The 23,074-nt window shown below is 44.3% G+C and overlaps 2 protein-coding genes across 5 annotated transcripts in view; one reads left to right on the top strand and one right to left on the bottom strand.

The window, feature by feature from the left end:
• The window catches only part of cacnb3a (calcium channel, voltage-dependent, beta 3a), a 24,469-nt gene extending 7,793 nt beyond the window's left edge, over positions 1-16,676 (top strand). Inside the window, exons 3-14 of one of the 2 annotated variants that reach the window (XM_076984595.1) lie at positions 2,236-2,355; positions 2,604-2,726; positions 3,608-3,723; positions 4,408-4,490; positions 4,787-4,806; positions 5,507-5,587; positions 5,680-5,738; positions 6,308-6,408; positions 7,094-7,245; positions 7,377-7,472; positions 8,300-8,470; positions 12,242-16,676. In XM_076984595.1, the coding sequence (XP_076840710.1) occupies positions 2,236-2,355; positions 2,604-2,726; positions 3,608-3,723; positions 4,408-4,490; positions 4,787-4,806; positions 5,507-5,587; positions 5,680-5,738; positions 6,308-6,408; positions 7,094-7,245; positions 7,377-7,472; positions 8,300-8,470; positions 12,242-12,634 (1,515 nt within the window). In that variant the 3' untranslated portion in view covers positions 12,635-16,676. The remainder of the gene's footprint in view (positions 1-2,235; positions 2,356-2,603; positions 2,727-3,607; positions 3,724-4,407; positions 4,491-4,786; positions 4,807-5,506; positions 5,588-5,679; positions 5,739-6,307; positions 6,409-7,093; positions 7,246-7,376; positions 7,473-8,299; positions 8,471-12,241) is intronic. The other variant, XM_076984596.1, reaches the window with a different exon arrangement.
• On the bottom strand, positions 16,496-23,074 carry ddx23 (DEAD (Asp-Glu-Ala-Asp) box polypeptide 23). Of its 3 annotated transcripts, none has more exons than XM_076984592.1 (17): positions 22,935-23,074; positions 21,787-22,019; positions 21,518-21,637; positions 21,328-21,418; positions 21,174-21,239; positions 20,927-21,065; positions 20,651-20,784; positions 20,374-20,486; positions 19,575-19,718; positions 19,202-19,427; positions 18,904-19,049; positions 18,616-18,793; positions 18,151-18,393; positions 17,734-17,885; positions 17,515-17,623; positions 17,229-17,403; positions 16,496-17,045 (listed from the first exon to the last, which is right to left on the bottom strand). In XM_076984592.1, the coding sequence occupies exons 2-17, from the start codon at positions 21,966-21,968 to the stop codon at positions 16,822-16,824; spliced, it is 2,442 nt and encodes an 813-aa protein (XP_076840707.1). In that variant the 5' UTR covers positions 21,969-22,019; positions 22,935-23,074; the 3' UTR covers positions 16,496-16,821. The 3 variants fall into 3 exon arrangements, with proteins under 3 accessions (XP_076840707.1, XP_076840709.1, XP_076840708.1); XM_076984594.1 differs by having other exon boundaries at positions 21,787-21,968; positions 22,935-23,058; XM_076984593.1 differs by having other exon boundaries at positions 21,787-21,990; positions 22,935-23,036.

The raw sequence follows: 23,074 nt of genomic DNA, 5'->3' as shown, positions 1-23,074 counted from the left end.
GGACATGGGATTCGGCTGCCACCAGAGGCTCGTCTCCGACGCCGTGGGTTGAGAGGGCCGGGGCACTGCAAGACAAGCACCTGCACGCAGCTGTGTCACCGCATGGGCGGAGGTGGGCGGAGGTGGGTGGGAGGATTAGAGGGCTTTGATTGTGGAGAGGGGATACTGGACAGGGGCCCCGATGGAGAAACTCAAACAGTTCTGCAGGGTGATGGTGTCTGCAAATGACAACGTATACATTAATAGCAGCTGATCAGTGGTAGTGGTCATAGGATAATACCTGGCTGTTACCAGCTTGACTTTTGGTGACTTAAATGCATGTCTCAAAGAGATGATAGCTGATGGATTATCCAGCATCCAGAATTCTTAGATATCTGGGCATTTTGCCCAGGAGATTATGTTTATGGACATGTTTATGGTGGTTTTGTGGGAAACCATGGGTACTTTTAATGGTGTGTTTTTCACTTTGTCACAAACTTGTGGTTTTCCTTGTGACAACCAAGTAAATATTAGACTGAAGGTACACATTGACACATTTAGTTATTGAGGTGAAGATTAAAATGGTTTAGAACTTAATTATGTACACAGTTATAAATACAAACAAGAAATGCAGAGAGTATTTACTTAGCTGGCAGGATGTTTTGCTGGTTTGCATCAATTCAGGATTTTTGTATATAAATATGTATATAAATATTTTTATATAAATAAATAAAATATATAAATATGCTGTGTTGGTTGTTCCTGTGGGAGAAAGTAAATATAGGGTGCAGAAAAGAATTTTTACTAATGTTGATCAGAGCTAGAACTAATAGTGCTAATGTTGATCAGATAGTGCTAATGTTGATCAGTGATAGTGCTAATGTTGATCAGATAGTGCTAATGTTGATCAGATAGTGATAGTGCTAATGTTGATCAGATAGTGATAGTGATAATGTTGATCAGATAGTGCTAATGTTGATCAGACAGTGATAGTGCTAATGTTTATCACAGTGATAGTGCTAATGTTTATCACAGTGATAGTGCTAATGTTCATCAGACAGTGATAGTGCTAATGTTCATCAGACAGTGATAGTGCTAAGGTTGATCAGATAGTGATAGTGCTAATGTTGATCAGATAGTGCTTGTGTTTTCCTAACTATACACCACCATATCTAGGCTCCAGAAGAAACATGATGAATGGGTAAGGAAAACATTCACGGGTAAAAAAAAATCTCACCTCTGTGTCCTGGATCTGTAAGATTTGTGGCAAAAATGTCCCTCTAGACGACCACTCCTAGCAAATTCAGCAGAAGTGATGACTGGCCTGCAGTAGATGCCCAAATAATGACACCCACAGCAGTTTCAGTGGTTATATGCTGTAATGCTGTCTAGCATATGTGGAGGAGCAGCTAATAATTTAAGTGTGGTATGTCCTGTCCCTAATAAACACAGAACATATATGAGTTTCAACTATTTAAATGTCACAGATTAGGCGAAAGCTACCAATGTAAATTGTATGTGCCGTTGTGCCTGCTAATTTGAATATAACTAAAACGGCGTGCCCACTCCTGCCTCCAGGAACTGCCCGTGTAATCGGTCCGCTCCATCACCCGGTATCGCGTGTGGCCCCACCTAACAGACGTGGTCCGGACGCGCACGTTTTCATCACACGCCTCCCCGGTTCCGCTCGGCTTTCCCTCGTCTCGTTTTTTAACCGGAATCACACCTCGTACCGCCCTCTTCCCTTCTCACCGCTCCTTCACGCGTCCCGGTCCGCTCCGCTCGTCCCCCCCGCCGTGGCGAGGTTCCGAGGACATGTAGGGAGGCCGGGTGGTGCCTGATGGAGCTGGTCCAGCACTAGAACGGACCGGACCGGATGGGGTGCAGACGTTAAATCTTCTGTTTGGTGATGTGGTGTTGATTAAAGGGACCATGTTTTATGTTTACTGTAATACTGGTTTGATTATTCTGGGACAGCGGTGCTGGTCCGACTGAAGTAGCTGAGTTTGAGTGTATTTTACTGTGGTTACGAATGGACCTAAACACTGGTATAAACACACGATATATGCGTGCTATATCGTAATTTAGTTCACCATAATAATATTTGTTGGGTTACTTGCATTCAGTGTTTCTTGCACGTGCATACTGACTGGAACAAAAGGGCAGTTTACGTTGGTGCTTCAGACTTTAGTGTTTGAAACGGTCTTGCTGTTTGAGAGGTGTCTTTCCTAACAGTTTTGATGACTCTCTTGGTAGGGTTCAGCCGATTCGTACACGAGCAGACCTTCGGATTCCGACCTGTCAGCAGAGGAGGACCGCGAGGCGTATCGGCGTGAAGCCGAGCGCCAGGCCCAGCTCCAGCTCGAGAGAGCCAAGGTCCGCAACTCACAGAATAAAGACCCGGGCCCAGTGGAAACTAAATATGTCTTTAACATGTAGAGTAATGCATTAAAATGATATTAATGAGTCCTGCTGGTCAGTGTGCAGCAGATATGTGCTTTATTTGTTTTGTATTTTATGTAATTTTTTGACTATTTAAATGGAAAAGATGCAGATCTACTGTGGTGGATGATGATGGTTTTTTCCCTTGTGTTGCTTCTATTAATTGAAGCTTTATCTTGCAGTCAAAACCTGTGGCTTTCGCAGTGAAGACAAATGTAAATTACTGTGGAGCTCTCGATGAGGACTGTCCTGTTCAGGGTGCTGCCATAAACTTTGAAGCCAAAGATTTCCTGCACATTAAAGAGGTGAGACAGCCGGCCAGCCAGACACACACACACACACACACACACGCACGCACGCACGCACACACACTTTTGGAGCTGTCACTGATACCATGATATTTTCATTAGTAGCTAAACGATGCCTAGTTGAAATTCTCAGTAGGCTATAGCCAAACAAAGATTATAAAGTCAACACCAGCTTTATTAGAAACACCTCCTTTAAACCCCTGCTCACTATTATACCAATCTTATAAGTATTTTTATTTTTTTTACAGATATACAGTTGCAGACTATATGCCGTATGTTATAATTATTCGCTGACCGTTTCCTGACCATAGGACCATTGCAGGCTAAATATTATTTGAGTGGCAGACAATTTTTTAGCAACATTGATGCTAAACGTGTCAAGTACAGCTGTGTTGCTGATACATATCAGTATTACAGCTGTGTTGAAAGAGGTCTGTGTCCAGCAAACGGATGAAGTACTGAAAGATGACTGACACAAACTGGATGTCTACATATGGGCTACAGTCTGTAATTTTTCTCCAACAATAAAATCTGTTTTTAAAAAGTTGATGTGAGTGTATAAAGTATTGCACACATAGGACTTGTAACTAACAGTCAAGTTATTAAAATATGTTTGGCATTTTATTAACATCATAGACATAAGCTTAGTTTACATATGTACAAAGAATAGTAAGTCACAATTGTTGGTGAAAAGGTAGTAAAAACAGGCTTATTATCAAATATATCTTTCATATATTGCTGTTACTTAAAAAAACATTTTGGTAAAGATTCACATATTTATACACACGGGTCACCAAACGGACACGAAAGCCACTTGTATATTTCACCGTTTGAAGTGGACTGTCTGTTTCCTGATGGAGCGTGTTGTTGTGTTGTAGAAGTACAATAATGACTGGTGGATCGGGAGGTTGGTGAAGGAGGGGGCTGACATCAGCTTCATCCCCAGCCCCCTCCGTCTGGAGGCCATGAGGCTGAAGCAGGAGCAGAAACAGAGGTGCGTCTCTGCCCCGGGACTGACCACATGTTGTTCAGCCTTGTTCTAGACTTGATCGGGGCTGTTAGACTGCTTTATAAATTTGTTTCTATTTTGAATCTTCCGCATGCTGTTGCGGAAATGTTGCTTATTTAATTTGTTGTGGGCTATTTATGAAAGTGTTAAATAATATAACTAATCCATTTTGATAAGATTGCTTATTGTAATATTATTGGGGGCAGTCATGGTCTGGTGGTAGGTAGAACTGGTCTTGTGACCGGAGGGTCGTGGGTTCAATTCTCAGGCCTGAGGCCATGACTGAGGTGCCCTTGAGCAAGGCGCCTAACCCCAACTGCTCCCTGGTAGCCGGGCTAGGGCTGTCCACCGCTTTGGGCATGTATGCACCACAGCTCCCAAGTAATCACTAGTGTGTGTGTGTGTGTGTGTGTGTGTGTGTGTGTGTGTGTGTGTATGTGTGTGTTTGTGTGTGTGTGTGTGTGTGTGTGTGTGTGTGTGTGTGTGTGTGTTCTAACTGCACGGATTGGTAAAAAGCGGACAAATTTCAATTGCGAAATATAATTTAATTGACAAACGTACACTGCCATTTGAATCCTTAACAGAAGAACATCTTAAGTAGTTTTGAATGCATGAAAGCAAAGTCCTTATGCTTGTATTTGAACAGAACAAGTGTTTGATTTTCTGCAGGAAAAGTGGAGGTAATTCCTCCTCCAGTCTGGGTGACATGGTGTCTGGAGGCTGGAGATCAACACCGCCATCTGCAGGTGAGAGTGAGTATGACAAGACATCAGCTCCATGCTGCTTTGCAGGGGATGGGTGTGCCTGGCAGTGCTGATCCTCACAGCGCAAATATTTGTTGTGCTGAAGCTCACTGAGTGAGTTTAGCCAACTCTGGTTTTTCCCTTTCATTAGGTAGTACATGATGTCCAGTCCTAGGTTAGGCCAAATAAAAAAATATCTTTAATCTTCCTGAAAGGGGTGCTAAGATGAAGCAGAAAAATCAATCAGCATGTTGCAAAATTACTTTGTAAGTTGTTTCTGATTTGTTTTCTCTCATTTTCAAAAGCCAAACAGAAGCAAAAGCAGGTAGGTTTATTCACGCAGCTCCTACACACATGGCCGAGTTGTACTACACACATGGCTGAGTTATACTACACACATGGCTGAGTAGTACTACACACATGGCTGAGTTTTACTACACACATGACTGAGTTATACTACACACATGGCTGAATTGTACTACACACACAAAGCTGAGTTGTACTACACACATGGCTGAGTTGTACTACACACATGGCTGAGTTTTACTACACACATGGTTGAGTTATACTACACACATGGCTGAATTGTACTACACACATGACTGAGTTATACTACACACATGGCTGAATTGTACTACACACACAAAGCTGAGTTGTACTACACACATGGCTGAGTAGTACTACACACACATGGCTGAGTAGTACTACACACACGGCTGAGTTGTACTACACTGAGATGTTTGAGTGTAACAGTTCTATTTTCCATCCCTGCACATGTCCTTCTGGGGTTAAACACAAACTGAGCCGATGTGCTGTTAATATAATCATGCCAAATCAATAGATGCCAATTGACATAGTGTACATAGAACAGAATATTTTACACATATTCTACTGTATACGGTACATGTAAGGTGAAACATTACTGCTCATACATATGCCTTCACGTCGTTCTATTCTAAAGTCACTTTGCAATGTATTTTCAAAGGATCTTTATTGTCTTTCTTTGTTGTTTATTTCTTTGCCAGACCGAACACATTCCTCCATATGACGTGGTGCCCTCCATGAGGCCCGTGGTTTTAGTCGGACCTTCTCTGAAAGGTTATGAGGTGAGTGTCCACAGTGTCTGGAATGTAAATGGCGTTTTACAGCATTCTGTGTTTCTGTTTCTCAAACGCACACGGATCTCTGTCGACCGCAGGTCACGGACATGATGCAGAAAGCTCTGTTTGATTTCCTCAAGCACCGCTTTGAAGGAAGGTGAGCAGTTACTCTCCTCAGGAGGCATGTAGAGCAGCTGAGAACATTACACCGCCATGAAGTCAAAAACAGCCACAGAAGCTTCTTCTGAGGAGTTACTGATCCCTCACAGAAATGTCAGCTGTCATCCTTTTATTTGATAAACGAAGTTATTCTCATGAACTCAACTGTTATCTTTTTAGGGAGTTTGATTCTATTTATTAGACATTAAGGAGTAATATGGGTGGACAAAATATCACAATATCACTACACTTAAGCACAGTGTGCTTCGTGATATTTAAGTCTTCTGAGGTTTACTAATAAATTAGACAAAGTTCAGTTCTATGGTAGTAACACATTTGAAAGGCTGACTTGTCTTTATAGAATTTGAGTATTCATGTGATATGCTAAGAAAATCTTTTGAAAATCTGACCTACTTTAATATCATAGTAACAAAATCTCAATACTAAATAAAAGTCTTTTACATGTAAATGAGGCATACAAAGACTGTTGTTTGTTGATTTGAGCAGTAATAATATTACAGCCTGCTGTACAAACACTTCTGATCAACTCCCATCTTTGCCTTATAGGATTTCTATAACACGGGTTACAGCTGATCTGTCATTAGCCAAGAGATCAGTTCTGAACAAAAGACCCATCATGGAAAGGTCCAACACACGCTCCAGTTTGGGTAAGAGCATGCCTTACACACACACACACACACACACACACACACACACACAAACACATGCACACACTCACCTGTGCGCACACACTCAAACACAACATGAATACAACAAAACATGCTGACAAGACACGTCTCTGAACAGAACATTTTAAGCTGTCTACCCCTTCTGCATAGTTTTTGCTCCAGTTTCTTTGACCTATTAATTATAAGTATGTAGGTGTGCTTCAAAGCGCTTCCCCTCTGTCCCCACACACTAAGCACCTCTAATCCCACACAATAAGCACCTTTCCTCTGACCCCACACACTAAGCACCTCTGACCCCACACACTAAACACCTCTGACCCCACACACTAAGCACCTCTGACCCCACACACTAAGCACCTCTGACCCCACACACTAAGCACCTCTGTACCCACACACTAAGCACCTCTAATCCCACACAATAAGCACCTTTCCTCTGACCCCACACACTAAGCACCTCTGACCCCACACACTAAACACCTCTGACCCCACACACTAAGCACCTCTGACCCCACACACTAAGCACCTCTGACCCCACACACTAAGCACCTCTGACCCCACACAATAAGCACCTTTCCTCTGACCCCACACACTAAGCACCTCTGACCCCACACACTAAGCACCTCTGACCCTACAAACTAAGCACCTTTTCTCTGCCTGCTCACAGCGGAGGTGCAGAGTGAGATCGAGAGGATATTTGAGCTGGCCAAAACTCTCCAACTGGTTGTTCTGGATGCAGACACCATTAACCACCCAGCCCAACTGGCCAAAACCTCATTGGCGCCCATCATCGTGTATGTGAAGGTCTCATCACCCAAGGTGGGCCATCTCCTAACCAACGTGTATTACAGTCAGTATAAGGCATATGGAAGACAGAATGGAGCTTTGAAGTCGGAAGTGACAACCTGAAAGCAACAATGATCAACTTTTCTCTGTCTTCTATACTGCAGGTACTACAGAGGCTAATAAAGTCGAGGGGGAAGTCACAGAGCAAACATTTAAATGTACAGATGATGGCAGCGGATAAACTGGCTCAGTGCCCACCTGTGAGTAAATGCATGTTCACTATACACGCAGCACACATACCTCACACCCTTCCGCGTTACCTTAAAACCCCTCACTAGGCTCGTGAAGAAGTGGTCAAGCGCGGTCTCTTCAGCATCGTACGGGGCTCCGTACAGATACTGTGTCCTGTGACCCAGGCTCGGCTAGGGATGCAACAATTGACTGATAAAATGAAAAACTGTAAATAAATGTCTGTGGGTGATTGTTTAGAAAATACAAATTGTTTCATGTAAATCAAAAATGTGCTGCATATGATGCTTCATACATAAGCTATGCGGGAAATGCAATGTGAGGAAATGTCATAAAAATAAATATTAAACCTTATGTAAATGGCATGTAGCGAATAGGTTTGGAAGCAGAAACATTCTGTTGTACTGATATTGTAGTGGATGATTGGTTATTAGTACTGGCCAGAAGTTTTCATATTGGTGCCTCACTGCTTTTAATTACATTCAGTCATGTTGTGTTCGTTACAGTCTGACGTAGTAAAGCAAGGTTCCTTCTTGTGGAGCTCATCATTTTCAAGGAATCCCATTGTTATTGAACCATGTGTAGAGACCCGGGCACAGTTCCTAATCTAATTTCATCAGAATGTGTTGGCCTTCACAGTTGTAGTGAATAAGACTTTACCTGTTCCAAACCCCATTCTGACAAAAGCTGTGTTGCATGTTGTTCCATAGAGCCATTTTCCTACCTGTCGCTCAAAACCATCTCCTGTCACCAGACCGCCATCATAAGATATTTAATATAATATCTTCTAACTCCACCCCCCACATGTCATCTCTCCTTCACCCTATTTCTCCATCAGGAGATGTTCGATGTCATTCTGGATGAGAACCAATTAGAGGATGCCTGTGAACATCTAGGTGAATACCTAGAGGTCTACTGGCGTGCCACTCACCTGCCAGGCACCGCCCCTCTGAACCCATTACTGGAGCAAAATCTGATGACTCCGCCTTCAGCCATCTCCAGTCTACAGGTATGTGCTTCATTTCTAGCTATACATTAATCCACTTTTAACATTTTCAAAATGTGAACAGGAAATGTGGAAAGAAGACAGGATTAGTTACAAAGTTCCCGCTATGTTCCAGTCTTGCAAAAGCTGGTAAAAGTGATATGGCATGGGTTTTTCTAACATACACTATATTGCCAAGTATTCACTCACCCATCTAAATTATGGGAATCAGGTTTTCCAATCACTTCTATGGCCATAGTTATATACAATTAAGCACCTAGGAATGCAGACTGTTTTTACAAACATTTGTGAAAGAATGGGTCGCTCTCAGGAGCTCAGTGATGGGATGCCACCTGTGCAACAAATCCAGTCGTGAAATTTCCTCACTCCTAAATATTCCGCAGTCAACTGTCAGCTGTATTACAATAAAATAGAAGTTTTTGGGAACAACAGCAACTCAGCCACGAAATGGTAGGCCACGTAAACTGACTGAGTGGGTTCAGCGGATGCTGAAGCGCATAGTGCAAACAGGTTGCCCATTTTCTGCAGAGTCAATCACTACAGACATCCAAACTTCATGTGGCCTTCAGATTAACTCAAGAACAGTACGCATGGAATGGGTTTCCATGGTCGAGCAGCTGCATCCTAGCGATACATCACCAAGTGCAATACAACGTGTCAGATGCAGTGGTGTAAAGCACGCCGCCACTGGACTCTAGAGCAGTGGAGGTGTGTTCTCTGGAGTGACGAATTGTGCTTCTCTCCATCTGGCAATCTGATGGATAAGCCTGGGTTTGACAGTTGCCAGGAGAACGGTACTTGTCTGACTGCATTATGCCAAGTGTAAAGTTTGGTGGAGGGGGGGTTATGGTGTGAGGTTGTTTTTCAGGAGCTGGGCTAGGCTCCTTAGTTCCAGTGAAAGGAGCTCTGAATGCTTCAGCATACCAAGACATTTTGGACAATTCCATGCTCCCAACTTTGTGGGAACAGTTTGGTGCTGGCCCCTTCCTCTTCCAAGGACAAGGTCCATGAAGACATGGACTGCAGAGTCTGGTGTGGATGAACTTGACTGGCCTGCACAGAGTCCAGACCTCAACCCAATAGAACACCTTTGGTATGAATTAGAGTGGAGATTGAGAGCCAGGCCTTTTCGTTGAGCATCAGTATGTGACTTCACAAATGCGCTTCTGGAAGAATCGTCAGAAATCCCCATAAACACCCTCCTAAACCTTGTGGACAGCCTTCCCAGAACAGTTGAAGCTGTTGTAGCTACAAAGGGTGGACCAACATCATTTTGAACCCTATGTATTAGGAATGGGATGTCACTTGAGCTCATATGTGAGTCAAGGAAGGTGAGCGAATACTTTTGGCAATATAGTGTAGTTACAGTAAATTACATGCAGTTACATCTTGTTTATAGCTAGCCATTAAACACAATGACGAGTTTCTGAGTGATGGCGTGATGAAGATATGGAATGATAAGTGAAGATCCTTCTCCAGTTGGGAGTTCTTTAAAGTCCATTCATCCTGAAAGCGTCTCAGTGTGACATGAGTTCTGTGTAGGCCCATTCAAGTTTGGCCAAGCAGTGAATAAGCAGTTGGTGCTCCAGTTACGCAAGTACAAAATGCAATTGATTGACCTAAAAAAAAAACAAACAATACTTCTAAGTTTCAGACAACAAATCTAGATGTTTTGCATAATGGCAAATGAGTTCTCAGAGAGTTCTCTTCTGAGTTCACTTTCAGAGGATATTAAGAAAAATTAATATTGATTAGTGGGAGTGGCTATGGAGTGTTATGTGACTGCAGGAAGCAGCTGTTTGGAAGTCTGCAAAACGGCTCACTTTGAGCCGAGCGAACCCTGCAATTCTGTTCAGTTTGAGGCCAAGCTGTGTGGCCTGCCATTTGGCCAGAGGCAAGCTTGTTATCTGCAATGTATAAAAAATAGACAAATACATTTTTTAGCTGGTTCTTATCCTGTGAAAAAGGTAGAAACAGTCTGCCCACTGTTCTGGAACTAGATGGATGGCTCTTGCAAGCCACGTTTTATAAGTTTTTTTTATGTTTAGAAGCAACAGAGTGCTTTTCTGTCATTTTTCATATTCCGCCATATATGTTGTCTTGTCTACAGAGCGTCAAGTGTTGTCATCTTGTAAGTCCTACTCAACCTGTCCTTCTCATCCATGCCTAACATTTTTGCAGTTCTCAGAAACACAGGAATTAATTGAATGATCGCTTACAGACCCAGGGTGAGTAGGAGGGAGAGCTTTTATACATTTCTCACGTGAAGCGCAAATAGATTTCGCACTCTGACTCTTCCTAACACCCACCACTTCCACCCTACACTTCCTCTAACCTGTCCCCACCCCAAAATGAAAATAGCCATGGCTGGAAAAGTATTTAAAATCATATGTGCAAATATATGATTTTGACATCCTGTGTCAGTGGAAGCATGTTAATTGCCTGTTTCATTTAAATCATGGAGACATATAGCCTACTACTACTCCTGTCAGCTGTAATGTACCGAAAACTAAAAAAAATTACTTCAAGTTCCGAATATGTAACCAAACATAAACGTACAGAGGAGTTTTCAAGTTGCAATGACTGAGGACATTCAGCTAATTAACCGCTATGTTTTTCTATAATTAGGCCTGCTGAATTTCTATAAACTGTGCCCAGCTAGCAGTAGGTGTGCTTTAGTAAAGGCCATTTCACACCATAAAAATACGTCTTGTACCAAACAGGAACGCTTTCCGGTTACAGGGCGACCAGTGCAACGTCCCTCATTTTAGCCCGACGCTACAGCTTAGCTGTGTACTCGAAACGCACAAGCTTTACACCGACTTGTCACTCCTGCCTAAAGTGCATTGGTGTCGCCAAAAATGAAACTAACAGAAATAGCATAAATGTTTTAAGTTGGTTAAAGGTTCAAACTATTTAAAAAAAAAACAAATAAGCTGTCTAAATTGTCTGTAGGACAAAGTTCTAAATAGTAAGTAGGCTAAATGTTTTCTCTCTTCCCTTCTACACTGAGGTCCTTCGAATGTTATTTGATAGGTTGTAAGAGTAGTTGCATAAGAAAGTAATGGCATTATTATTATTCTTATTATGATTTCATATGATTTTCCTATAATGATGCAAGCTGCCTGCCCTTTCCAGATGATTACCTGCACATTCACAGTAAAGACTGAAATGCGCCACCGTCCTACAACCCCGTCGCTGGTCACATAGATCTCTCCATGACCTCCATGAGATGATTTCACAAAGCAGATACAGTGCTGGGTTTTCCTGTTTTCCCCTAGGAAACACAATACATGCATCTGCAGTGACAGATGCCATGGGGAAAAAACTGTATCTGTACTGACCGAAGGATGCTTTGTGAATGTTATCTCCTTGACGACGCCTCCTTTAATGCAGCTTCAAATGCTAACCAAACCCTTTTTGCTCCGGGGCAGATTTCGCTGCACCATACTGATTTCGCAACGAATCAGTGCTTTTTCAGTTGATTGTGCCGACGCGCACCTCACATATTATTTCACACGACTCCGTTTCCTGTCACTCCATTATGTCTGTAGATACGATGTGCATATGTATTTAAGTGTACGTATATTTACATGTCTACCATCTGTATCTGGGTTGTGCTGTTTAGGAGCAAGCCATTTTTCTTTTCTAACCCTAACCCTAGCTGAAAAAGCCCCTCATCCTCTATAAGGTGCCCTGGATATCTGCAGGAGATGAGGCCCTCACCACTCCCTGCCCCCTTTGCCTCTCTCCCTCTCTTTCTCTCTGCCCCAGAACCAGCAGCTGTTGTCGGCGGGGGGTGCAGGGGGGTTGGAGGAGGAGGAGCAGGGCGAGCAGGACAGTCTCATGCCCTCAGACGAGGCCAGTGACTCGCGCTCCCTCCGCCACGGCGGCTCTCGCACCCTCCATCCCGCGGAGGATGAGGGGGAGGGGCAGGAGGAAGAGGAGGAGGAGGAGGAGGAGGAGGAGGAGGAGTACGAACCCCCCCACCACTCGCACTCGTACCGGGACATGTACCCACCCAGCCGCGGCCACCCCGGCACCATCCACAACGCCAACGGGCACGAGTCACAGGACCGGCTGCTACAGCAGCGCGACTCGCAGGGCGGCCACGGTCACCGCAGCAACCGGCCACGCCCCCGGGCCTGGCCGCGGGATAACTACTGACCAGCAGGCGGGACGAGGAGGAGAGGAGAGTGGGAGGTGCTGGAGGGAAAGATGGAATGGGGAGTCTGAGTGCATGGCGTGAAAACGAAGGAGGAAGCCAGTGCCTCTGTGTTGATGAACCTTGGTGTGGCGAGTAAGCTGCACACGGTTGGGGAAAGATTGTGTTAAAAAGACATTTTGTGTACTGCAGTTTTAGCATTTAAGAGGTTCATTAAGACAGAACTCGGGCAAAGCTTCTCTTTTGGCATCAGTTTGTGTCCATCTGGAAACCCAGGAATCTGAGTGCCATCATCCACGTCCAGTCCTGCTTAGCGCAACTGAATTTTTTTTTTAAGGATCTCCCAAACCTAATTGAAGATCAGAGACCCAGGCAATGGGAAAAGCACTTTTTAGTATGTGATATAACAAAGTGAATTACTGTAGCATTTGGTTGGAGTTTAAATTTTGAGGTTTTCTGCTAAGGTGATTTTAGATGGTTTTTAAAGCACCCAGCCAACTTTAAGAATGCAAGACAGGGAAAAACCCCCATGTACATAATTGTGTTTTTTCTGTCATGTTTTCCCCAGCCCTTACACACCACTAAAAGACTCTTGAGGTTTGTGCACCATGTTTATATATCCTTAGCAGAAGAAAAGGCCACTAAAAAAGGCACAGAACAGGGTATTGCTGTCTAATGGAGAAAAAGAATGGCATGTATGCTGCTGTTTGCATGTAACCTTCTTCAGTTTGGCTTGCCCACATTTGCTGTTCACACGTAGCCCCTTTTATTACGAGCTTCACCACACCTTCATTTGCAATGCTAATTACGCGACAAATGTAAGAATGCGGATTATCTAGGTCGGCATCGCCCGTGCCTCATCCAGCATGTACACAAAATAACGTGTTTATTAGGACTACCCCTTCATTCCTCTACCCACTCTTTAAAGCAGGCAGTGTAGCATGCCCCCCGTTCCACGCCATTTCTTTGAGAGGAGACTTCTTAGGAGCATGTCAGGATCATAGAAGGTCAGGACATGTTGGACCAATGGAAATGTAGTCTGCGGTTTAGTCGGACTACTGACCCGTTCTTTCATACCGAAGAGGGTCTTTGGTGGGAGTGATAGCTCTGCTTCCTCTCACCCTCTTCTTCCTCCTCTCACGGAGGTGTGGGAAGTTGTGGCTCTTTGCCTCACGTAGGGACGTTAGCGTGCGCTGGGAAAACAACGCATCATATGCATTATTACTTGATAGGCCAAGCAGCCTTACGTTTGCTACTCTAATAACGGCGACGGTGATCAAACTGGCATGCACAAGCACTGCCGCTCAACAAACCACTCAACAAGTTCAAGAAACGGAACGAACTACAGTGACTCAACTCGGATCTTACCTGTAGCAACTCAGGCTAAGGTTTATCCATTATAGGACAACTTCAGCTGGCCTTAACTTTTATTTCTGTATATCTTTAACACTGCATGATTAAGATTATTTAGGACTATTTGCACATTAGGGTTGGAAAAGGACCTTGAGAAAGCGTATGAGTATATACTAGAGTGGAAATAGCTACTCTTGATTTTTTATGTTTCAAATCTGTAACAGGATAATAGTCATGCATCTGCATATGCGCAAGTAGTGTATATACTGAATGGGCACATGATATTTAATATGATTCTTTAGCAAGTCATTTTACTTTATTATGGAACTGCATCTAGTTTTTCAAGAGATGTTTGCAATGTTTACACAGTCAGAACTTCTCTCACTCACAGTTTGGTGAGGTGAAACACGTCGGGCCGTATGTCACGTCGGGTGTTGTATGGGTATGTAATGCCACATAAAGCTGCAGTACACTCTCTTTGTTTATTTAAGAGGCCCATGGGGTCTTCTTGTGCTTCAGACTTTTTCTATCTTGAGAATCATTTCCTATGACAGCAACGGCCATCATATTGCGTCAGCCACTAAGTACTCGCGACCCTACACACAGACTAGAGTGAATGTACCATTGCATGCCTTAATTCAGCTCTTTGTATCAATGTATAGCCCTCCAGCATCGAAGGACCACTCTGATTGTCCCTGTGCTGATTGTCCAAAGCGTTTTGATTGTAACATTTCCACGGACTCCAAAAATTAATGTGCACAAACTTTACTTATGCTGTTAACGTGGGCGCGTGAGCCTCCTGGGTTCAGTTTGTTGATTGTAATGAAGAATCAGGGATTAGCCAGTTGATGAAATGATTATGCATTAGCATGCTTCAAAATGGATGCTTCAGTCTATTCTACAGAATTTGGCCTCTATTCACCATTTTTCAAACTAATCAAACGATGCAGTTAAGTTATTATCCACGCAAACGTGGGAGCGTGATAACGATGAATACCAACTAAACAAAACTGGACAAAGTACGTCCCCTTTAAAGCTGATAAAGTGGACCACCACACTCCACTGCAAAGGATTTTTACAGAAGCCGTGTGCTCTAAAACACGACATGGTGCGTGGGGAACCTTGTTCCACCTCAGCAGCAATCCCATAAGGGTTTTTGCATACGGTGCGGTGAACAGCCTCCACGAGCTGAAGGTCAGGCAGCTCCTCCACGTTCGAGCTGCGACGTTCTTTAGAATGCGAGAGTCCTCATCATCGGTTTTGGTGTACTGCATCTTTATTTGCTCTGTGTCTCACTGGTATCTTTAAATATTCTGTATTTTTTTGGGGAAAAAAGAAACAGCATGACGGGGGGAAAAATAGAGAAAAAAAAATCTATGCAAGTGTTGCATGAGACGATTGGTTCTTTCTACTTTCTGACCTATGTTAGTAATGCATCGATTCTTCTTCCTCTTGTTATTTAATTCTCACAAGAATCCATTTAGCAACAAGCACAGAAAGATGGATCTTCCTTCACCCTCAGATGATGCGACTTTTTATGGGCTTCGATACTTCCACTGATCTCTTCAGTTTTCATATAGATATTTAGTTACAATGTCAAGGGTTTGGTGCCGGAAAGGGTTCCCGTCACATATGGAGAAAGTCCTAGAAGTGAGATCAGCTGAACCCGAATGGTTCACAATCAGAGAGGAGTGTGCAGGTGTCACCGGTGCATCTATAAGGTGATTCTCCTCCAGTTGGTGTTGATACAGACGGATGATCAATCCTGAGAGCTGGTGAATCAGGGCAGACATGTGTGGGCTCCTTAAACTGTCTCAACATGTCCAATACGCTCCTGTTAAACTGAAGCTTTGCATGCCATCATATAACTGAAAACATAATGGTTTTTCTGTTCCAAGGCAACACGTTGTTTTCTAGCGGACCAATACAGTAACTACAATACAATAACGTTCCTTTTTCTTCTTTTGAGGTATAAGAAGCACAACTTTTATTACAGTGGGTTTCATTTGTAATTAGACTGATTTCTTTCATCTTCTATTCTGTATGCAATACAAACATGGAAAGATACCGCCTTAGAACATCACAACTTCCTTTTCTGTGTAGGTAGAGAATAAAAAAAAATAGTAATTATATATATATATATATATATATATATATATATATATATATATATAAAAATGTGTGTGCACTATTTTTTGTCTGCTTTGTAATGCAATAAATGCACTATGACCCCACCAAACACTACAATGGTCTTCTGGCGCTGTCCACATGCCCCTCCCCCATCTTCCTGAAGAAAAAAAAACCTGCTTGATGCTGTATAGAATGCTTTCTATTTAAATGAATCTAAAAATGCTAATAGTTATAATAAACATAATGTACTTTTATGTACTTTTATTTTTGCAGTGGTGACTTTATTTTCCATTTCTGGTTCTACGTTTCATTTTATTTTCAGCCCAAGGATTTCCCCTTGTGTCATATATTTTGTTCAGTTTGTGGAAAGAAGAATCATCTCCAACTAATGCGCTTTATTACTAATTATAGAAATCAATGTATTTAACATTAAGAGGTGTATGACCTTAATGAGTTTAGCTGACTGGAAAAATTACTCACACTGGTCTGTCCATATTTTAACACAATAAAAAAAAAACATTTTTAGTTACTACTACATACTGTACTACTGTCCATATCAAAGCTAGGTGTGAGGATGTTGCCTCACGACAGCATATAAAATCCCAGAGGTAAGAAATGACAATGGTGGGTGAAAGAGCTTGGCCAGCAGGAGACTGAGATATAGCGGAGTGCCCGAGGCAGCTCGGACCGGCGGTGCGGCCGGCGCTCAGGCGAAGATGGTCTCCTCTCTCCTCTTCTTGGTGAGGATGGTGCCGGGCTTGTGCTGAGCGTCGGGGTGGTTGGCCAGCTCGGGGGGGCAGGTGGACACGGGGCTCTCCAGGATGGCCTGTTTCAGGTCGTAGAACACAGACGAGTCCTCTTTGGTCAGGAAGGTCATGGCCACACCGCTCTTCCCGGCACGACCCGTTCGGCCGATACGGTGAATGTAGTCTACAGGCACAGAACCAGAGAGGGAGTGGTAAACGTTTGACCGTAATCTGGGAGTATTACCATATGAAATTTGTGTAGAAGATGTAAGATCATTCCCTATTCGCTTCAACACTAAGAGGAAGCCTAAGTTATAAGAAGAAACTTCCAGTGTGACGAGAACGTCGGCACGAGCAGCACACTCACCTTCGATGTTCTTCGCCATGTCGTAGTTGATGACCATGGAGACGTCCTGGATGTCGATACCTCTGCCGGCCACGTCTGTGGCCACCAGAATGTCTTTGGCTCCCGCCTTCAGGTTGGAGAGAGCAAACTCTCTCTGCTCCTGCCCCTTTCCACCGTGCAGCGTGCAGGCGTTGTACTGCGGGGGGGGGGAAGGAACCGAGGTCAGAGGTCAGGAACATCAGCTCTGCTCACCAGGCTAAAGTGGAGATGTTACGTCAGCTTAGGGCACGACCCGGTCACTACTCACCCCCATCTTCTCCAGCGATTTAGCCAACACGTCACAGCCCTTCTTCTGGTTGACGAAGATGATGATGGGCGGCTCGAAGCCGTGCGAGAGGACCTCCAGAAGCTTCTTCCTGTTAGGGGACAAGAACAACAAAAAGTCAACACACAACACAAGTACACGCGTGTACACGCCTTTGGGGAACTTGGATAGTGTTGACAACGACGTGCGGGACGCTCTGACCTCTTCTCTCCCTCCGACATGAGGATGACCTTCTGCTCCACCCTCTCGTGCGGTTTGCCTGCAGAGCCGATGTAGACCACCGCGGGGCGCCGCAGGTAGCTTCTAGCCAGTCGCTCAACAGCAGGAGGCATAGTGGCTGTGAACATGACCGTCTAACAGAAAAACAAACAAAAATCTCACCAAAAGGTCAAATACATCAATTTAGAAAAATCTGAAGAAAAATATAAAACGGCTATGCCAATAATATATCAGAAAACATAAATATGGTTTACTATTTTGTCTTAATTGGGATTTTGAACAATTTCAGCAGCAGTTCATGGTTCTATGATCAAATGGAAACACCCAGCTGGGTCACAGACATCAGTTCCACACGTGTGCTGGGCTTTGCACTGATATCTGACGCTCGGTTCTTCTAACCTGTCTGTACTTGTGTTTGCCAGACTCAAAGTTCAACGTCATCTTCTCTGGATCTTCAGCTTCATCTGTATCTGGTTTCTGATTGGTCACAGGAATGTGTTCCAGAATCTTTTGAACGTCGGGTTCGAAACCCATGTCTATCATCCTGTCAGCCTCATCCAGTACCACATACGTACACCTGCTGAGCACCAGGTATCGGTTCTCCAACACGTCAATCAGACGACCAGGTGTGGCGATCACTATCTGGGAACGGGGAAGACAACAAGACCTCAGATCTACGGTATTAATAGGACAGACAACAATTTAAAGCCACTTATTAAATGTCTTATTATTTTTATGTATCTACTTTATCAAGGATGCATCAATTCATTCAACTTTTAAAAATGATATCAAACAACCGCTAAAAATAACTCGCTTGCATACACCTCTTAGCTCCATTACAGCGGAACCAAACAAGTGACCAACCTCACAGCCCATTCTGAGCCTGAAACCCTGGTCCTCTCTGGAAATCCCACCAATCACGGCCACTGTGCGGATGCCCAGAGGTTTGCCAAACTTGATGGTCTCTTCCTCGATCTGCTGGGCCAATTCACGGGTAGGGGCCAAGATCACTGCGTAGGGGCCCTGATCAGAGTCCTCAAGCCTGTGCACACATGAAACATTTCACTTAAAAATGCTAAATTATATATGAGCTGAGAAATCCTATAAACCGTGAGGGGGGGGGGGAATGAACACAGCACGATTGTGACTGACCTGTCAATCTTAGGAAGTGTGGTGATCCAAACCAACAAGGGGATGAGGAAGGCGGCAGTTTTACCGCTACCGGTTTCAGCCACGCCAATGATGTCACGGTTCTGCAGGCCAATAGGAATGGCCTGTCTCTGGATGGGCGTTGGGTCCTATCAAAACAACGGAAAGAACATCGTAAAGCGCGTGTCAAAGCTACGTGGGGTCTATTCTCACACTGGAGACTGAGGCGGTGAGTGGGCGGGACTGAGGCGGCGAGTGGGCGGGACCGAGGCGGCGAGTGGGCGGGACTCCAGCGCTTCACCTTGTAGCCGCACTTGTCGATGACCTCCAGGATGTGGGCGGGCAGGTCGTACTCCTTCCAATTGCGGATGGGGTTGGGGATCTTGCCGCCCTTGGTGGTGATGCTGTAGTCCTCGCGGAAGATACGCCAGTCCCTGTCCGTCATCTCGTCCAGCTTCTTCTGGGACCAGTGCCGGTCGTCCCACCGCTGCTTGGCCTCCTTCTTCCGCATCTTCTTCAGGCGCTGCCTGCGGAGATGCGGTCGGTATGGCAACAGTGGTACGGCGGGCTTCTGTGGCCACACCCCCCCCCCCCCCCCCCCCCCCCCCCCCCCGTGTGCAAGGTACTATGAGGAAGAGGATGTGAGGGAGGAAGGCGGAGAGGTGGACACTCACTCTTCTTGCTCCTTTTCCTCCATAGTACGCCTCTTCTCCATGAGATCGCCATAGAAACGAGACTGGTCTCTTTTCTGCTGCTTGAGGTCGATGCCTGCAATGAAGCCTCGGCCATAAAGCTGCACCTGATGCTTTTCCTTATAACTGAACACACACACACACACACACACTCTTCAGCAATGACTAATGTAGTCTAAGGCTTCATTAACACTTCACAGGTGTTGACTGCTCATGTTTTTTAAAATCAATTTCAGAATTTTCAAAAACAGACAAAATAAAACACTTTCAACCACAATGTTAAGCATGCACATTACTGCAGTTCCAAATACTTCCAGCAGGAAGCAGTGTTGTATTAATAATGCACATGTAGCGCGATTGCAGTGAAATATGCCATATGCACTGAATGTCTTGTGTGAAGATGGTGGGCCAGTAGACTTTCGAGTTATAAGCCTACACACTAAAGCACCAGTACACATTTGAAATGATTCATCAAGCTCGCATCCGTCATGAGCTTTGAAAATATTTTGATGATTTCTAATGCTCCCACACACCTGCATACATCTGGAAGCGTGATACAAAGCGTCATGCAGAAAACTACCTGGGTCTATTTTTAGTTGCTCATTTTGTATAACTTTAACAGCTCGATCTTTAATAAAGGCTGTTGCCAACATGATGCATTGCAGTTCAGAGTTTCAAAGAATTAAAAAAGAAAAAAATTCTTACTGAAGCTCCAGAAAATTGGAAATGGCAATTTAGCAAACACCCCTAATATGTCGTGGGCGTGACGTGCGGCACTCACATCGGGTTGTAGTCGATGGACGTGTCCTCGGAAGCGTCCCACTCGAAGACGAACTTGCGGTCGTTCAGGTGCCTGGTGCGACGGCGCTTCTTGACCCCACCTAGATAACGTTCCTGACCACAGCGCCGGGAACGACAATGCAGAAAAACCCAAAGGTCGCTTGAGTCACGGTTTTATTAAACGTGCTGTCAGACATGTCACGGCGGTATTAACGTTAGAAACCACGCGCAGCGGCCCGGCGCGGTGCGGTTAAGGTGCGTGGTGGAAGCGTGCTCACTTTGATGGCGTGGAGCTCTTTGCTCTTGTCCTTCTCCTCCCGTATCTTCTGCCGGCCCTCGTCGTCCTCGTTGCCGTTGTTCTCTCGCTCCATCCGTTCCCTGCGTTCACGCCGCTCTCTCTCTTGAGGATCCTCTGAGCCACGCCCAAGCAGAGGGGCGTGTCACTAACGCACGTCACACACAGCACCCCCCCACCCTCCATGCTTTCTATAAAAGTTATAGACACTAAGCTGCACCAACATGTGGAGTCCCCCCCCCCCCACCAAAGCACTTACCCAACATCTTCCTCCCAATGTCCTGGAAAACCCTCCTCTTCCTCCTCTCCTCATCGATCTGCCGGCGACGGTCCTCCGTCATCAGCTCCCTTCGCTTCAAAGCCTCTGCCTCCCGCTCAGCCTTTGACAGGAACTTTGGCTGCGGGAAATAATCAGAAGAGGCTGTGAGGGTCACGTGCCAGTATGCCTGCGAGGTCCACCTTCACCCCGATCCGTTACATCATCTGGGAGACGTTTGGGTCCTCACCTTGGCCTCGGCCTCCTCCTCTGCTTTCTTCTTAGCCAGAAGCTCCTCCAGAGAGAGAGGCTGCACCTGTAACACAGCACCGCAAAACAGATGAAGGCACATGCAATGCAGTTAACACGAGGCAAAATGCAAACCGGTGTATCTAATGGGGTACCTTCTCTTTCTTTTCATCTTCTTCATCTTCCTCTTTCTTCACATCTTTTTCTCTTTTTATTTTCAAATCCCTGGACTTAGGAGAAGCGCTCCTAAGGAGAGAGCGTAAACAAGTTTAATATGAGACCGGTAGGGAAATCCTTATCTTTCTACTGCTCTGTAATATCGGGGGTCAGTAGATCGGCACCTACCTGGATTTCCTGTTCCGATCTTTATCTCGTCTGTGACTGTCTCTCTCTCTGTCCCGGTCTTTGCGGCTTCTGTCCCTGTCCTTATCTCTCTCTCTCTCTTTGTCTTTCTGACGCCGATCTCTGGTCACAATAAAAGAGATTTAGACAAACTCCAATTAACACTGAGCAACAAGGCAACAGTAGGTCATTTAGATCCCGTTGCACAAAAACATCATGGTTAAATTACAGTTCCCAATAGTAACAGTTCTTAGCAACTGAAGACTCGGTACCTTTCAGCAGATTTGGAACGACTGCGGGAGCGTTTCCGTTCTCGTGAGCGATGGCGCTTGCGTTCTTTGCCTGGGGAACATTTACGATCTCTGTCCCGGGAACGTGAGCGACTACGCTTTCGCTCACGCTCTTTGGCCCCTGAGCCATCCAAATCTCTTTTTTCTGAGGAGTCACCAGCCATCTGTGAATTTATGCCGTACAAACTGAAGGGGAAAAGAACTGAAAGATCTATCTGTGAAGAAAATATGAGACCCAATAAGATCTTTTACATATGTAAATGTTTGCACTTAAGATGGAATGGTCTAACTCTTCACTACAGAAGAATTTCCAATTCTTCTACTAGACTCGTTGAGGGTCTAAATTGAGACAAGGCTGTGTGCTCTACTCTTGATTTTTCTGTCTTCATCAAGGTTTGTTACATCAGCAACGTTTATGCTTTGGATCACATGAAACCTTGGTACATATTCGTATCGTTGTGTATAATAAACCTGTTGCCATTTTTAAACAGTCGATTAGACTCTATAAACCCTAAGCTACAATGTCTAGGAATGGTTATTTTAAAGTAACAATGTCAGGTAAAAATTACAATGTAATGCACTGGCAAAACTTTTCCTGCAGCAAACATACTAGACACTAAAACAGAGAGTTAAAAAGACCCTTTTAATTGGTGAGTCAAGAATAAAAAAAATAATCAATGAGTTTGAAAGATCCCTGAATGAAGAAAAAAGCTTCACACTTAATGTCTTGAAGAATATTTCTTAGATCTAACCAGTTACCACATAAAGATACGTCTTTAAAGAATTAAGATTTTTTAAGGCCAGTTTCTAATCCGGCCAGGCTCACACTTAGATCTTTACCAATATGATTAGCTTTATTAGCTATCAAAATAGTCGTTCGTTAGCTACCTTAGCAAGCTACCTTTACTATAACGTCATGAACCCTGCTCATGCTAGCCTGCTATGCTAGCTACTCTTACATTGCTAGCTACCTAGCCTGACGTTCATTAACATCCAAACACTCGTGAATACATGCTTTGAATGCACGGCCAATTTTAACCCAATTTGACTTTCAAATGTTAAACTCCATAATTCAAACGCACATGGATGTTGTACAACATAATCCTGTCTGGTTTCATTCAATAACCCACCTTAATATTCTGAAAACAAAACGCTTACGAAGCCCCTCCGTTTTCAGTAAGCCGCCATATTGTTCGAGATCAACATGTGACGAACTTCCCGCAAAGGTTCATGGGTATCGTAGTCTTCTCCAGTGACTAACCACCCCCCA

This window comes from Brachyhypopomus gauderio, chromosome 21 (genome assembly GCF_052324685.1).
Source record: "Brachyhypopomus gauderio isolate BG-103 chromosome 21, BGAUD_0.2, whole genome shotgun sequence".
Classification (NCBI taxonomy): domain Eukaryota; kingdom Metazoa; phylum Chordata; class Actinopteri; order Gymnotiformes; family Hypopomidae; genus Brachyhypopomus; species Brachyhypopomus gauderio.
The sequence above is the reverse complement of the archived record's forward strand: the minus strand, read 5'-3'. Positions and strand labels throughout refer to the sequence as shown.